The sequence below is a fragment of the Camelus bactrianus genome, chromosome 11 (genome assembly GCF_048773025.1).
Source record: "Camelus bactrianus isolate YW-2024 breed Bactrian camel chromosome 11, ASM4877302v1, whole genome shotgun sequence".
Lineage (NCBI taxonomy): Eukaryota > Metazoa > Chordata > Mammalia > Artiodactyla > Camelidae > Camelus > Camelus bactrianus.
Genome location: NC_133549.1, coordinates 9,303,136 through 9,318,419, shown reverse-complemented (window position 1 = coordinate 9,318,419; position 15,284 = coordinate 9,303,136). Strand labels below are relative to the sequence as shown.

The 15,284-nt window shown below is 37.1% G+C and overlaps 1 protein-coding gene across 2 annotated transcripts in view; it reads left to right on the top strand.

Moving 5' to 3' along the window:
- TSNAX (translin associated factor X) overlaps positions 1-9,472 on the top strand; it is a 29,305-nt gene extending 19,833 nt beyond the window's left edge. Inside the window, exons 5-6 of one of the 2 annotated variants that reach the window (XM_010962828.3) lie at positions 3,759-3,886; positions 7,588-9,472. In XM_010962828.3, the coding sequence (XP_010961130.1) occupies positions 3,759-3,886; positions 7,588-7,965 (506 nt within the window). In that variant the 3' untranslated portion in view covers positions 7,966-9,472. Of the gene's footprint in view, positions 1-3,758; positions 3,887-6,534; positions 6,672-7,587 lie in introns of those variants that run through there. The other variant, XM_074373157.1, reaches the window with a different exon arrangement.
- The last annotated feature ends 5,812 nt before the right edge of the window (positions 9,473-15,284 follow it).

Here is a 15,284-nt window from a genome sequence, read left to right as displayed (position 1 = left end):
GTTATTTAATGGGTATAGTGATGCAGTTTTGTAAGACAGAGTTCTGGAAATTCATGGTGGTTTTGGTGGCACAACAGTTTTAATAAACTTAATGCAGCATACCTCTACACTTGAAAATGGTTAAAATGGTAAATTTTACGTTGTTTACCCTATGTGGTGGATTTAATATTATTTCATAAGCATTTGTTCATAAGACTACAAACATTTTATCAACATCATTCAGTAGTGCTTTGTTGCAGAAGGAAATGGCGTTCCTATTTGGTTGCCATATAATTTGGTTTCACTGAGATGAATTTTTTTTTTTTTTTTTTTGATGTTTCAGTAGAAGGAATAGTTCATACCAATCTAAATTGGAAAAGTACCACAGAGATCATGGTGTCTAATACTTTGGGATTATAACTGAGACACAGTCCTGGAAGTTGTATTTAAGTTGATTTTATTATCTACATATCATTTAAAAATATATTCATTAAAATAATTTTCCATGCTATGAATTGGCTCACACGGAAGGCTCCCACCTCATCAATTCCCGCACGTGTAACAAAGACCTTGCTCCTTGCGTGTGATTCCAGCATTTAAAGCACTGCTATTTTTGTTCAGCATGGCCCTGAAATATAAGCCAATCATAGGAATTTGGGGGCAGAATTATGCCTAGAAATATTAAAGTAGTTGTGATTTAACTTAACTGTAGGATAATTCATATTATACAGTACATACAAGCCTTGTACTTCTGTTGATGTAAAGAATCTTAAGAGCAATTCTGACATACAAATATGGGTTTATGTACCCATCTTTGAAATGTATACTTTGTGAGTTATAACTTGACCGTAGCATGAGTTGAGGCTGGTGATGTCAGTGGTGAGGTGGAATTAAGCAGGTTCTTATAAAGCATGTGAATGATTTTGCTCTGTATCCTGAGAGTCATGGAAAGTGATTTGGGCTTTAAGCAGGGAAGTGATGTGGTCATAGTTATTAAAAAGGCAAACAGTCTGTGGTGTGAGAATGGATGAGAAGAGGTAAGAACTGGATGGAGGGAAGGCTGGGAGGCTCTTGGAATTGACAAAACAAAGAGGACTGGGTTTGGAAGGAAGATTGTGAATTCATTGTTGGACATGTTGATTTTGAGGTCTTCTGATGGGACTGTCAAATATGCATTTGGATATATGTGACTCTAAGCCAGAGATGTAAACTTGCGAGATGGCAGGGTTAATTGAAGCCAAGTGTAGATGAATTTGAGAGTCTAGGACTAATTGAGAGAGAGACTAAGAAGACATGGCCAGAGAGGCAGAAGAAAGGGGAACCAGGAGATGATGCTATCAGAGGAACCAAAGGGGAGCTTGTTTGAAGAAGTAAAATAAAGTGGTCAAAATGCTGAATGCTGCTACAATTAAGACTGAAAAAGTGTCCATTAGGCTTACTAAATATGATCATTTTAGTGAGAGGTGTTTTGATGTAGAGATGCTCTCAAGCTAGAATGAAACCGGCTGAAAAGTGTGCGGTGAGGTTGTCGAGAGGAGCTACTTCAAGAAATTTAACTCTGAAGGAGAAGCGAGAGGTGGCACAATCACTGGGAGGAAAGATAGGGCCGGTGGACGGGAGAGACCCGAGTGAGTTTAAATGTTGACAGCAGCCAGCAGAGAACGTCTGGTGGGGAATCTGATACATGCAAGGGGGAATCCACGCTGCGGTTCCTGCTAGGAGTGCACCTTGATCCTGAGGCCGGGAGTGGTGGCTGGCCTCCCAAGATGCCACACCTCATCTGTGGTGGTAGGGGTGAAGGAAAAGGACCATTGTTTATTTTCCTCAGTCCCTGCTGTGTTCATCGATGTCCAAACAGGAAACAGAAACTGCATAGTAATTTGAACAGGGGAAGTTTAATATAAAGAATTAACTGTAGGAAATTACTTTATAAGAGGAAGCATGAGCTCTGCAGAGGACAGGAACAGGAGAGACGGCATCCGCCACCCCGGCGCTCCGGCAGAGCATCCGGGCAAGGAGCATGTGTGGAAGAGTCCACCCTCAGCCCCGCTTTCCCTCCCTGGCTGAAGTCATGGGGCACTGGCGGCAGGGAAGCTCGATACTGTGCCAGCTGCCGAAGGAGAACCGTTTCAGGGTCCACCTCTGCCATCAGCAGCCATGGAGCTGAGACGCAGCAAGTTGGCGGGGGCCCATCTGTTACTGATCGTTTAAGTTTTTCTGGTTTTTCTGTTGTAATGAGTGTAGTGATGAATATCCTTGTACATAAATCTTTGTGCACATATGTATCTTCTGTAACTCTCATACCTACGAGCTGATCACCTTGGAGCACGCTTAGATAAGATGTGATGAGTGGTTCTTACGTTTTGCTGTTTGCTTTTGTATACAGGAAGTATTTCTGGAGGGAAAGGAGAAACATAGATTGTCTTTAGGGAAGGGAACTGGGTTTTATGAACCTATTCATAAAAGTAAAATTTTACAAAATTTTTTTTTTGGTGAATGTAAAAGATGTTACCTACTTTGTTAAATTCAACTTTATTGTTTCATTTCTAAGCGTATTCCAGTTTACTAAACAGAGTTGTCCTGTCTTACTCTGTCAGCTGAAGGCACCTATTTTCTGACCTAACTTCTACATCATTTGCTGCTCAGAATGAGTCAGGATATTTTCACTTGGCTGTTTCCTCTTACTGCTGTAAAACCCAGGGCATCCATTTCCTTGTGTGGCTTTGACCCTCATGTGGCTTCGACGTCATGCTACCACAGTGCTCAGCCTCCTCGGAGCTGCTGGCTTTTAGTGTCAGCTGCTGGGCTGTTCCGTGAGGGCAGGACCGTGAGACGGAGTGTTACAGCACTGACCACTCTCCCAGGTTCTGAGTTTTCCTTCTGAATTTATTCTCCTCTTCCTGTTTCTACAATAAAGCCTTCAAACAGAAGACTGTTTCTTAACCTGACAATAATGATAATCACTTTAAGAGATGCTTTTACCCTGTAAATACTTCCTTATAGATGAAGATGTAATAAAATAATGCTGAAAATTGTGGCGGTAGAATTTGGTTGTTTTAAAACATGTGAAAAAATATTTATTAGTCCTATTTTTGACCTTTGCCAAGATACATTTTTAATTCAGTATGGACTCAAGAATTTACATCTGCTACACTGGTATTACTCATAATTTTTTTTGTTTTTATTTTTTAAACTTAAACTACTAAAGCAGAAAGGATTGATTTTGAAATAAGAGAAAAACAGTATTTTGAATTTTGATGCTAATCTGCATTATTTACAGTGTTTTTTTACAACTAAAATTTTAAGAAAGCCACATGATCTCTAATTTTATGTCTCATTTCATTGAATCATTGTCTATTTTGCTGCTTAAGGGAGCAGAAAATACTCTGTATAGTTTCTGTTAAGGCCTACCAGAATTTTTGTAACAGTTCTTAAATTCTTTAAAAAATATTCTTCTCAAAATCTTTGCCATTTCTCTGTAGGAACGAGAGTAGATTATTAAGACTAAGGGACTCACGAAGTACAAAGAAGTTGAGTACACTTACCTCTGCGCCGTCCTAAGTTCCGGCGCAGAGAAGTTTGCTGTACTCAGTGCTAGTCCCCACCGTCCATCCCTGGGGATTCCTTGCATGCGAAGAATCAGATCTAGTGCTCGTATTGCAGTAGGCATCTGTTAAGCTTTTGTTGAGCTAGGTGATGATTAGTTTGAAGTTCATTATTATGACGTTCTTACAAATTTAGTGGTGGTTCTTCAGTAATTTTCTGGGTTGATTTTTCAGGACTGCAAGAGTATGTGGAGGCTGTCTCTTTTCAACACTTCATCAAAACACGATCACTTATCAGTATGGATGAAATTAATAAACAGTTGATTTTTTCAACAGAAGACAATGGGAAAGAAAATAAGACTGTAAGAATTTAAAATCATATTTCACATTTATTACATAATTTATGTAACAGTATAATGATTGTAGGATTAGGAATATTGAGAGTGGAATGTTCTTTCTGAAGTGTGATTTCATAGATTGCCAGCTAGGGACATGGTCCTTTTAAATAGCTAGTGGATAAAACATACCTGGGTTTGTTGGGGGAAAATAATACTCTTTACCCGAAGCATTATTGAGTGATTACTGTAAGTCCACCTTCAGTTTTATTGTGTGTTTACTGTGTGCCTTTTATAAGTACTATCCCATGTAATCCTTTTACTAACCTTCTAAGGTAGGAATTATTACCCTCATTTTACAAAGAAGGAAACAGGCTTTTAGAGAGTTTTAAGTAACTTACCAAAAGCTACACAACTAGTAAGTGTGACGGCTAACTTTGAAACCAGGTGTCTGGGATCCAGAGCCAGGGTGTGTCCTTGTCCACCCTGGCAGTGTTTCTCCAAGTGTGCTGGAGGGACCCCTGCACCAAGTATCTGCCTCAAAGGAGTGTTTTAAAGGATTTGATTTAAAGGTTTTAAACCAGGCAGTGTGCATACAGCACATGACAAGTAAGTGCTCGTTGGTTAGTTGTCATGGTGAGAGATTAACGTAATCACCTACTCAGTTTGTAATGCCTGTATCTGCATTATTATGCAGTTCTTCTAAATTAAGAAAAGAGGAACTTATATGCAGTTCAACTTTTATATAAATACTTTTTCTTCCCCCTGAGTTTCAAGAGACAGTATTCAGGCAATGAGGCAAGATTTTGAATATTTGGTATCTCCTAAGATAGATACCAATATACTCAAAAAAAAATTAAACTGTTTTTCCTTTCTTTATTTTTCATCATTTTTTCTTTTGTTATTATTTTAAAAAAATCACCCAGAGTCAGGATAGGTAGGCAGAAGGTGGGGAAATTATGTTTTCTTGAATATTTACTAAAACATTAATATTGAAAAGTGAGGCTTAATTTGACATGACAGATATAACTTACTTTGAGGAAAATTATGTTTTTAAAAATATAGAAAATTATGTGAAGCTTATTAGGAAGGAATTCATCTTGAGAAGTAAAATTTCTCCTTATTTTTGATTAAATTAGTAAAATTGAGTTACAGAAGGAGTAAGGTAAGCCTATTTGATCCTGCTTCTTAAATATATTAGGGAGGTTTCCACACCCTTCTTTCAAGTTCTAATTCATGGTGGAAATACCAGGGCAAAAAGGTAAAGAGAAACAGAGAGTAAACACACTGTTCTGGGGATTTAGGTAGTAAGTTATTCTAAGATTGTTTTGTCATAATATTCACATATATACATCTCATATTTTTAAGACCATAGTCAAATAATTTTTCCTCTTAGTGCTGAAGCTTCCCGGTGCTGAAAATTCTGAGAATTCAATAGGGGAAGGTATTTTGCTCTGACTTGCCTATGGAGCATATTGTCAAAACCATTTAATATTTTTAAAACTTTTTATTATGAGAAATTTCAAGTATATGCAGAAGTGGAGAGAACGGTATGAACTGTGAACCCACTACCTGGATTCAATAGTTATTAACATTTTGCCATATTTGATACATCAAAATATTTTTTGCTAAACTAAATTATAGTTGTCATAGTATTTAACCCCTAAATACTTCAAGATTCATCTTGAAAAGCTGCATTTTAAGTAATTGTCTTTTCCCTTGTTTCTAATATATATTATCAGTAAAGCAGAGTTTAATTTCCTTGACAGTTAGTTGAAATTTGTTACTTTTTTAACATACTTTTTTCTTTAAAACCAGCTTCTTAGTTATAACCCGAGAATTCCTTCTGTCTAATGATTGAAACAAAGAACATTAATATTTTCTTAAGCAAAACTTATTTTTATAAATGACTTATGAAAATGCTGCCCCCACCCCGCCCCCGCCAATCTATCCTTTCCAAAAAAATGCCAGTTCCCTTAACAGTGAGTAGAAACAAAACGTAGCAGGCCAGGGTAAGTGGGAAGCTGGCTTTGGCTCTGCCGCTGACTAGTTATATTACCCACAGTCTTTCTTGGCCCTCATTTCTCATACTCTGCATTGAGAAGATTGAACCAGATGGTCTCTGAAGAGTTCAACAATGTTAGGGTTCATGTGTTGGATACACGGCAACCAGAGCGATTTTAGCAAAACCTAAATTCGATTCTGTCATTTCCTCGCTTAAATCTCAATGGCTGTGTTACCTATAGGTAAAGTTCTAATGTCTTAATGTGACCTTCTCCCCTTCTCTATCTTTCGAGACACATCCTGTACTACTTCTTATTTTAAATTTTACTCAAAATACCTCACTAGTTCCTGAAATACAGAATTTTCGCCTGTGTGCTTCTGCAGTTCCCTCTGCCTAAAATGTATTCTAGTACAATTGCAGCCCACCTAGCTAAGTCTCATACAGACTTTTAATAATAATTTAGACATTGCCTCTTTCTGAAAGAATCCAATAGAGAGAGACAAATTGATGTGGAGAGAGGAGATTGACATGACGATGGGTGATGGTGATGGCAGTTATTAACACTCTTTGAGTATTTACTTTGTGTTGGGCAATATGCCAAGAACTTGGTAAATGTTATCTCATCCTTAAAATAAGCCTCTGAGGTAGGTACTGTTATCCCATTTTACAGATGAGGAAACTGAGGTTTAGAGAGATGAAATAACTTGCCCAAGGGCATACACCTTATGAAGCAAGGTCCTGGAAGAGGTGGGAGGAGATGGGTCAAGGTCATTTGGAAGAGTTAACCTCAAACAAGAGGAGGGACAACTCATCATCTGAGACTGGAGGATAGAAGGTAAAGATGGATGTGGACATAAGTTTTTTTTTGGTTTGTTTTTGGTTTTTTTTTTTAGGGATAAGGTAATTGAGAGAGCTTGTGCCAGGTGATCCTGGCCGATAACCAGACCAGTGAAAGTAGGCAATTGCTTACTGAGGGTGAGGAACTTTGGGATTGAGTAGGGGGCTGAGAAGGAGAGTGGTGAAGGTTTGGAATGGTGTTTGAAGAGACTGGAGAGAACTGTCTAAGAATAAATAAATAGTGGTACAAACTCTATATAGTTTGTGATGATGATGATTTTTTAGCCCAGTGATTTTTTTAGCTCAGCCACTTGTATAAAGCACTAACAAGAGTAGATTTTAGTACTGATTTCAGGGTTGTGTTTTTGCTGGGCAGGTGCAGTAGAAAAATAGGAGCCTAAAGGAACTGAGGAGGATGCAGTGAGAGAGTAGTAAATCAGGACGCTCAGTCCTGAGTGGGGATGGAAGAGAGGCCAGAAGGGGACTCGGTGACTTAGGAGAACATGAGTGGCCATAAACCCCGAGGGCCTTATGATCTGTCATTTGAATAAGTCAGTCATTGTCATGCAGTAAAGTCATTAGGCCTTGTTTAAGAATGTTTTAATTTTATTTTATAGTCAAGTGAAGTTGGAAATTGTTGATTTTTATAATAATACAGTATTAGATTTCAAAATTACCTTGAAGCCGTAAGTTCAACTCCCTACTGAGGGCATGAATTCCTCTTGTAACATCTTGAATGGTCATTTAACAAAATGGATCATGTTATTTAGAGATTAGTATGATTGATCTGCTGTTGATTTTGTACCTTGTATGTGATCACATGCATAATCAGTCCTTTTCACGGTGTGTTTTCTTTGTGTGTGTGTGTGTGTATGTTTTTTACCAGCCCTCCTCCGATACACAGGATAAGCAGTGTGGTACTTGGAGACTGAAAATCACACCTGTTGATTACCTTCTGGGAGTGGCTGATCTGACTGGAGAGTTGATGCGGATGTGCATAAACAGTGTCGGGAACGGGGACATTGACACCCCCTTTGAAGTGAGCCAGTTTTTACGTCAGGTTTACGACGGGTTTTCGTTCATTGGCAATACTGGGCCTTATGAGGTTTCTAAGAAACTGTATACCTTGAAACAAAGTTTGGCCAAAGTGGAGAATGCTTGTTATGCTTTGAAAGTCAGAGGTTCAGAAATTCCGAAACATATGCTGGCGGATGTCTTTTCAGTTAAAACAGAAATGATTGATCAAGAAGAGGGCATTTCTTAGAATGACATTACTCAGTTGTTATTTACCCTTAAGAACTCCTGAGAGAGACCAATTTGTAAGACTGTTATTGAGCATATCATTTGACTTCATTGTGGCTTTGACACAGAAATGTTTTCAGTTGTACTTGTTTTAAATTGTGTACAGGCTGTACATAAAATTACCGAAATGAATCATTTCTTATATCTTGTGAAAATTTGCGTACGGATGTTTGTATAGATGCCTATTTGAATTTTTGCTGGCTAAACTTCATCACTTATCTTTGTACATGTAAACATGCTTCAGGGTGCACTTTCTGCCATACCTATTTTAATTTACTTTGTACGAATTTGGAGTGATAATATTCAGTGGAAGCTGTTTATGATTTTAAGTTGGTGATTTTGTTATATGTAGAAAAGATTTCTTAGTTATACATCTGGACTTGAGCTTCCTGTTTAAATTTCTTGGAAATATCGTGCCAAGCCTCCAAAATAGGCTTATTCCATAGGACAAGGATTAAAAGTTATTAAGTTACCAATATACCTTAATTTTATGAGGTATTGTAGTGAGAATTCGTGTTATATTCTGGCTAATTCTAGACCATTTTGCGTCCATAGGAAATAGCCTTCCAGAAAAAGTGACAGACACCCAGGTGTCACTTTCTACACTTAATTTTTGTCCTTTATTACAGAAAGTCTTGATAGAGAATCGGCACTGACACTGTAATATTTTCACTGGTATTAGAGTTGAATTACACACTTACACATACAGCTGAAAAGGCAGTAGGGGTTATTTAGCAATTTTTGTTGTTGTTAGGTTTCATTAGGCATGTTTGGAGGCTTTCCTGTTTTAACACCTATAAGAAATTACATCTAAATAATTATAATGGAGTTTTGAACTTTTTGAAATATTAAGTTAATCCAAGTCTTCATAGTTGTCTAGTTGTGTTAATGGATAGTATAAAAAAGTTGCCAAGGAAACTTTATCACGTACAATTCAGCAATAAGACAGTTGTCAGCACAGTTGGGAATAAAAGCAGTATCACTAGAAATAGAAGTAGTCTCACTAGCAATATTTAGAATTGGAATTTGCCTACTGAAATTAGTTAATTAGATTATTCCCTGTGATGTGAAACTGACTTGAGCATGACACCGTTGGCCGACAACTAGACATTTTCATTTGGTTTTTGCAAGTTTTGAGAATCTAATACTGGATTTTATTTTTGGGAAGATTTAGCAGCTCTATTTGCAAGGACTTATTCTTTGAAAGTGTAATTTTCCAAAAATGATCACCTAAAGGAAAATAAAATATATATATGCGTAATAGACTAGGTTTGTTTGTTTGTTTTGATGGTAATAAGTTTTTTTGATTTCCCTACTTGATACACAGCTCAGATAGTCTGACTACATGTTTTTGTTTCCTCTGCCACTTGAAGTTAAATTTTTTAATGTTAAAAATAAAATAATGGATTGATCAATGTCTTACAGATGTTTATAACTAAACTCTTTGAATAAAATAATAAAATACAGAAGTTAAGCTTATTTTTTGATCAAGTGAGAAATACTTAAACTGTTACAGAACTTTTGGCCGAAACAGGAAACCTGATATAGACTAGCTTAACATGGAGATTTATGATTTCTTAAAGTAAGCCCCAGGGGTAGGGAGAGTTTGAGGAGAGATACCTCTTCACATCTCATTGACCCAAACTGGGTAACGTTCCCATCCCTCTGAACATACGGGAAGGGGAATGAGATCACCCTGCTGGACCCAGGTGCCCTTTCCCTGAGGGAAGAGCAGACGCAGAAACCGAATTAGGGCACTGCCGGTATGGGAGAAGGAGAACGGCCTTTGGGTGGGCAGTCAGCAGCGTCTGCTACAGGCATCACTGCTGCTGGTACGTTTGCACGTCGCATCGTGTGCTGACACAGTGGGTGTCGGACCAGGGCGCGAGAGGATCTCTAAATCTACCCTGGATGTCTCCCAGCTTTTAAGTGATTGCTCTGATATCACCTGCAGTAATGTTTTTCATCCTTATTATAAAAAGAAACTGGTTCTAGGTAACATGGCAAGTTCCTGGCAGAATTCTGAAATAAAATTGTGTTCTTTCCTTCATAAGTAACTGCTGCATGTATTAAGTCAGTGTTTTTTCACATTATACATTGCGGAGCCCTAGGGCTTTTTGAAGATGCCTCAAAGAAAGGTGTTATTTATTTATTTTTAACTGTCTGAAACAATGTTCATTATGATGATGATGATGATGCTCATAGCACATTCGTAGTACCATTGTTAATAACAAGGTAGAAAACCCAAATACCCATCAGTATAAGAATGGTTAAATAACAGTAGACTTGCCATTACTGTGGAAGACATAGAAAGGCATAAATGAGAGATTGGCAGAATGGATATGAAAACTTGATTCAAGATCTTTGCTGTCTACAAAAGACTCACTTTAGGTTCAGAGACACAAATAGATTAAAAGAATGAGAAAACAAATTTTATGCAAACAATAGCCAAAAGAGAGCTAGACAAATAGACTTTAAGACTAATTTTTTTTTTTTTTGGCTAGAGACAAAAAACAACATGTAATGTAAAAGGTTCAATCTATTGAGACTAGATAACAGTTACAAATATGTAACAATTACAGCTATATAAAACAACAGAGCTCCAAAATACATGAAGCAAAATCTGAGATAACTGAAGGGAGAAATTGACAATTCAGCAGTAATAGTTGGAGACTTTAATACCCGACTTCCAATAGTGGATAGAAGGACAAGTTAGATCAGTAAGGAAATAGAGGACTTGAACAACACTAGAATCCAGTTAGACATAACACAGGCATTCAGAACAAGAGGAGATGACATTTTTCTCAAGTACGTGTGGAACATTATCCAGAAAGTTTCAGGCCACAGAACAAGTCTCAATACAATTGAAAAGACTGAAGTTATACAAAGTATGTTCTCTGACCACAAATGGAGTGAAATTAATAATAGAAGTAAGATAGGAAAATTCACAAATATGTGGAAATTAAGCAACATACTCCTAAATAATCAGTGAGTCAAAGACGAAATCACAGGGAAATTAAAAAATATTTTGAGAGGAATGAAGAAGACACTATACAACTTACGGGATTCAACAAAAAACAGTGCCAAAAGGGAACTTTATAGCTTTAAATCCCTACATTTAAAAAGAATGATCCCAAACAACCTAAACTTCTGTCTTAAGAAACTAGACAGGGAATAATAGCAGACCAAACCACAAAGCAAGCAGAAGAAAGAAAATAAAGATTACAGGAGATATAAATGAAGCAGAGAACAGAAAAGCAGTAGAGAATACTGGACCAAAAGTTGGTTCTTTGAAAAGATGAACAAAACTAACAAACCTTTGGCTGAACTGACCAAGAAAAAGATGATTCAGATTACTAAGATCAGGAGTGAAAGAAGAGACATTACTACTAACCTTTACAGAAACAAAGTTTATAAGGGAACATTCCCACTAATTTCCAGAACATTTCCATCACCTCATCAAGAAAACCCATATTGTTAGCAGTCACTCCAAACCCCCCACCCCATCAGTATTTCATATCAGTGGAATCATACCATCTGTGGCTTTTGAATCGAGTTTCTTTCTCTTAACATAGTTTTCTAGACTCATCTGTGATGCAAGTATCAAGAAGACATTGAAAATCTAAATGGAATTATCACAAAGAGACTGTAATAAAAAGAACTCCCAGTGAATAAAAGCCCAAGACAAAATGGCTTCACTGTTGAATTCTACCAAACATTCACAGATTAGCACCAGTCCTCAAATTCTTTCCAAAAAAGTAAGGAACACTTTCTAACTCATTTTATGAGGCCAGTATCATCCTCATACCGAAGCCAGAGAGAACTATAGACAAGTATTCTTTGTGAATATAAATGCAAAAATCCCCAGCAATATGCTAGGAAACCAAATTCCATCACGAATAAAAAATGATTGTACACCATGGCCAGATGGAACTTCATCTCAGGAATGCAAGGTTGGTTCAACATGAAAATCAATAAATGTGACACATCATATTAATAACATGAAGAGGAAAAAAACATGGTTCATCTCCATGGAAACAGAAAAGTCACTTGACAAAATCCAACACTCTTTGATGATATAAACACTCAAACTCAGTAGGAATAGTGCAATCTTGTGAGTATACTAAAAACCACTGAATTGTACACGTTAAGATGGTGAACTTTATGTTATGTGAATTGTATTCCTGTAATAATTTTTAAATGTTTTTTAAAAAGTGGATTTATTGGTTCCCTGAAATCTTTGTAATTGGCTGGTATTTTACTTATGGGAAATTTTCTTTAATATTTTATTTTTTGGGGGGGGGAAGGAGGTAATTAGGTTTATTTATTTACTTATTTTGTTATTATTATTTTTTAACGGAGATACTGAGGATTGAACCCAGAACCTTGTGCATGCTAAGCATGCACTTTACCACTGAGCTATACCCTCCTCCCATGGGAAGATTTTTAAAAATTATTCAGTTTCTTTAATTATCTATAGGACAATACAAGTTTTTCATCGTTTCTTAATGGTAAGTTTTGATAAATTATATTTTTCACAGGGTTAGTCCATTTTGTCTTCATTTTCAATTTTTGGGGGGATACAAAGTGTTTTGTTAGTATTATTTTATTATATTTATATCTTGGCTATCTATATCTGTTTCATAATACATATTTGTGTTGTCTCTATTTTTTTAAGTCAGTTTTGCCAGATGTTTCTCCATGATGTTAGTCTTTTTGAAGAATTAACTCCTCCTTTATTTGGCTTTGGTATTTGAGAGCCTGTTTTCTGTTTCATTGATTTATACTGTTACTATTTCCTTCTGATTTGGGGGGGGTTTATGTTCTAATATTTTTGTGATATATATTATCTTTTAATATTTTTGTTTAGTTATTTTCAGACTTTTTCCATTGGTTTTATAATTACTTTTCAGTAAGTGTTTGTGGACTGCTTTTCTTGGCAAGACCCTGTGCCGGCCAGTCTACTTTCTGTGTAATCCTGCACTGAGCCGCCTTGAGCCTTTATTTTCAGAGGACTAAGGGGTCCCTCTCCACTCTCCCCTGCAACCTGGGAATTAGTAGATGCTAATTAGCTCTTGTTAGCTGACTTTTATTGTTTTCCTCCCCAATTTAACTGTTAATCCTGTGGTTTCTATTGGTACCACCTTTCTATCTCTTGACAGACTTTTCAGAAATCTACTTTAAAAAAATACCATTGAATTCTTGTGGAAGTCCTGTAGTTTATTTCTGAAGAAACACTTGGATCTGTCTTTCTGTGCGTGCACAGGTTGTTGCATCCAGAATTACGACAGTGGTAACTGTTGCAGCCCGGAGCAGTAGCATTACTGCCAGATGAGAGCTCTGTTGGTCTGCAGACAGCCTTACCTGTGTATAATCCCCTGTCGGTTCCTGATTTGGAGTGGCTCTCCAAACAACAGATGAGGTCCTAGTTTCCATCAGGGTTGGTGAGAGCTTTGTTACCACCGTTCAGCACACTTTCCTTTGTGGCTCTGTCAGTCCCTGGAGAGATTATGGACAGGATCAGGGTCCTTGGATCCACTATCCTTAGAGCCACCCAGAAGTCTAGAAAGTACCTCATGGTCAACAATTTGGTCAGGACAATACATGTCACATTTGCAATTCATGATCTTGGTTTTTTTTTGATCTTGGTTTTTTTTTTCAGTTGAGACTTGAAAGTTTTTAGATTTATACATTAAATTCCAACCCACAGGTAACAATAGGACTTAGCTTTTGTCTAAAAGTACATTTATATAAATTCAAGTAATTCTTAGAGCTCTGAGGTAGGCAGAGAATGGGAATATCCCCCCGCCAACCCTCTTTATATGTAAGTAATGTGACTAAGACCCAGAGAGGTTAAGTAACTCGCTCAAGGTTACTTACCACACGTTAGACAAAGACCCAGCAGAAACCAGGCCTAAGGAAACTTAAGATTACAGCTTTTCTGCAAAAGCACACTACTTTTTGTGGTTCTTAATATTACACGTGACCTTGAGCAGGCTCACCTTAAGCCTTACTCTTTCTGAACCTTAGTTTTACCATCTGTTAAATAATACCTGCCTTACTTTTGTCAGGTGTCTTTATGATTGAACAGCATAAGCTGTGTGAAAATGTATTACAGGGCATGGAGAACCCAGGAATACAACTTACTGAGTAGACTGTACCCGAAAAATTTTGCATCCATCTATGGGTGCTCTAAAACTAAGTCCCTGAAATCCAGATTAAGAGACCTTGTCACTGGAGGTATCCAGAAATGTCTCTCACATTGTAGACGTGTATGAGCATGTAGCTTCCATGGTGATACTTTGAAAGCGGCAGATACTCAACTTTGGTGTATTTGTGTGAGTAAAATTCTGGTATGTTAGCGAGTTTCTCGAGTGAGAAATGTCCATGACTTTCATGTCATTCTCAAATGTTTTTGACCTTAAAAAGCCAAGCATCACTAGTGTAGATGATTTCTTAAGGTCCCAGGCACCATCAAAGACTTTATAAATCCAAAGCTCCTGACTAGATGAAGCAATTCCTAGGATGTATGAAGTAGTGGGGGTTTCTTTGGTTCGTTTGTTTTTGAAACGATACATGAAGTTCAGTTGAATGAATATTCCACAGTCGTAGCTTCCCTTGTCCCCTAATGAAAGTTCTCATTTTGTAGAATCACGCTGGTATTTTAATTCAGAAATTACCAACTGTGATTGTTCTCTATGTATATATAGCTGGTGTGTCTCAAGAGGAAAAGTTTTTTTGCCTTTGCAGAATAAAATAAATATATATAGTTAATTTTCAGTCATACCATCTTCAAATTTTAGGGTAATAGCATTTTTTTACCTTATTATTATTATTCAGTGTTTTTTCCAGCTTAATTGAGATATAATAGACACATAACACTGTGTAAGTTTAAGGTGTAAAATGTGCTGATTTGATGCATTTATAAATGATTACCAACCATCACAATATTAGCTCCCATCTCCTTTGACCCCCATGCCAGTATGTAGTTACCTTTTTTTAAATGTCCATCACGGTACATCGATATAAACCATTGCTTTTTGGTGATGAGAACATTTAAGATCTACCCTTTCAGCAACATCCAAGTATGTAATACAGTGTTATTAATTGTCATCACCATGCTGTGCCTTAGATCCCCAAACGTGTTAATTTTATCATTGGGACTTTGTACTCTTTGAACAGTATCTCCCACTTCCCCTACCTCCCAGTCCCTAGCAACCACCACTCTGTTCTCTGTTTCCCTGAGTTTGTCCTTTTAAGATTCCACGTCTAAATAATACC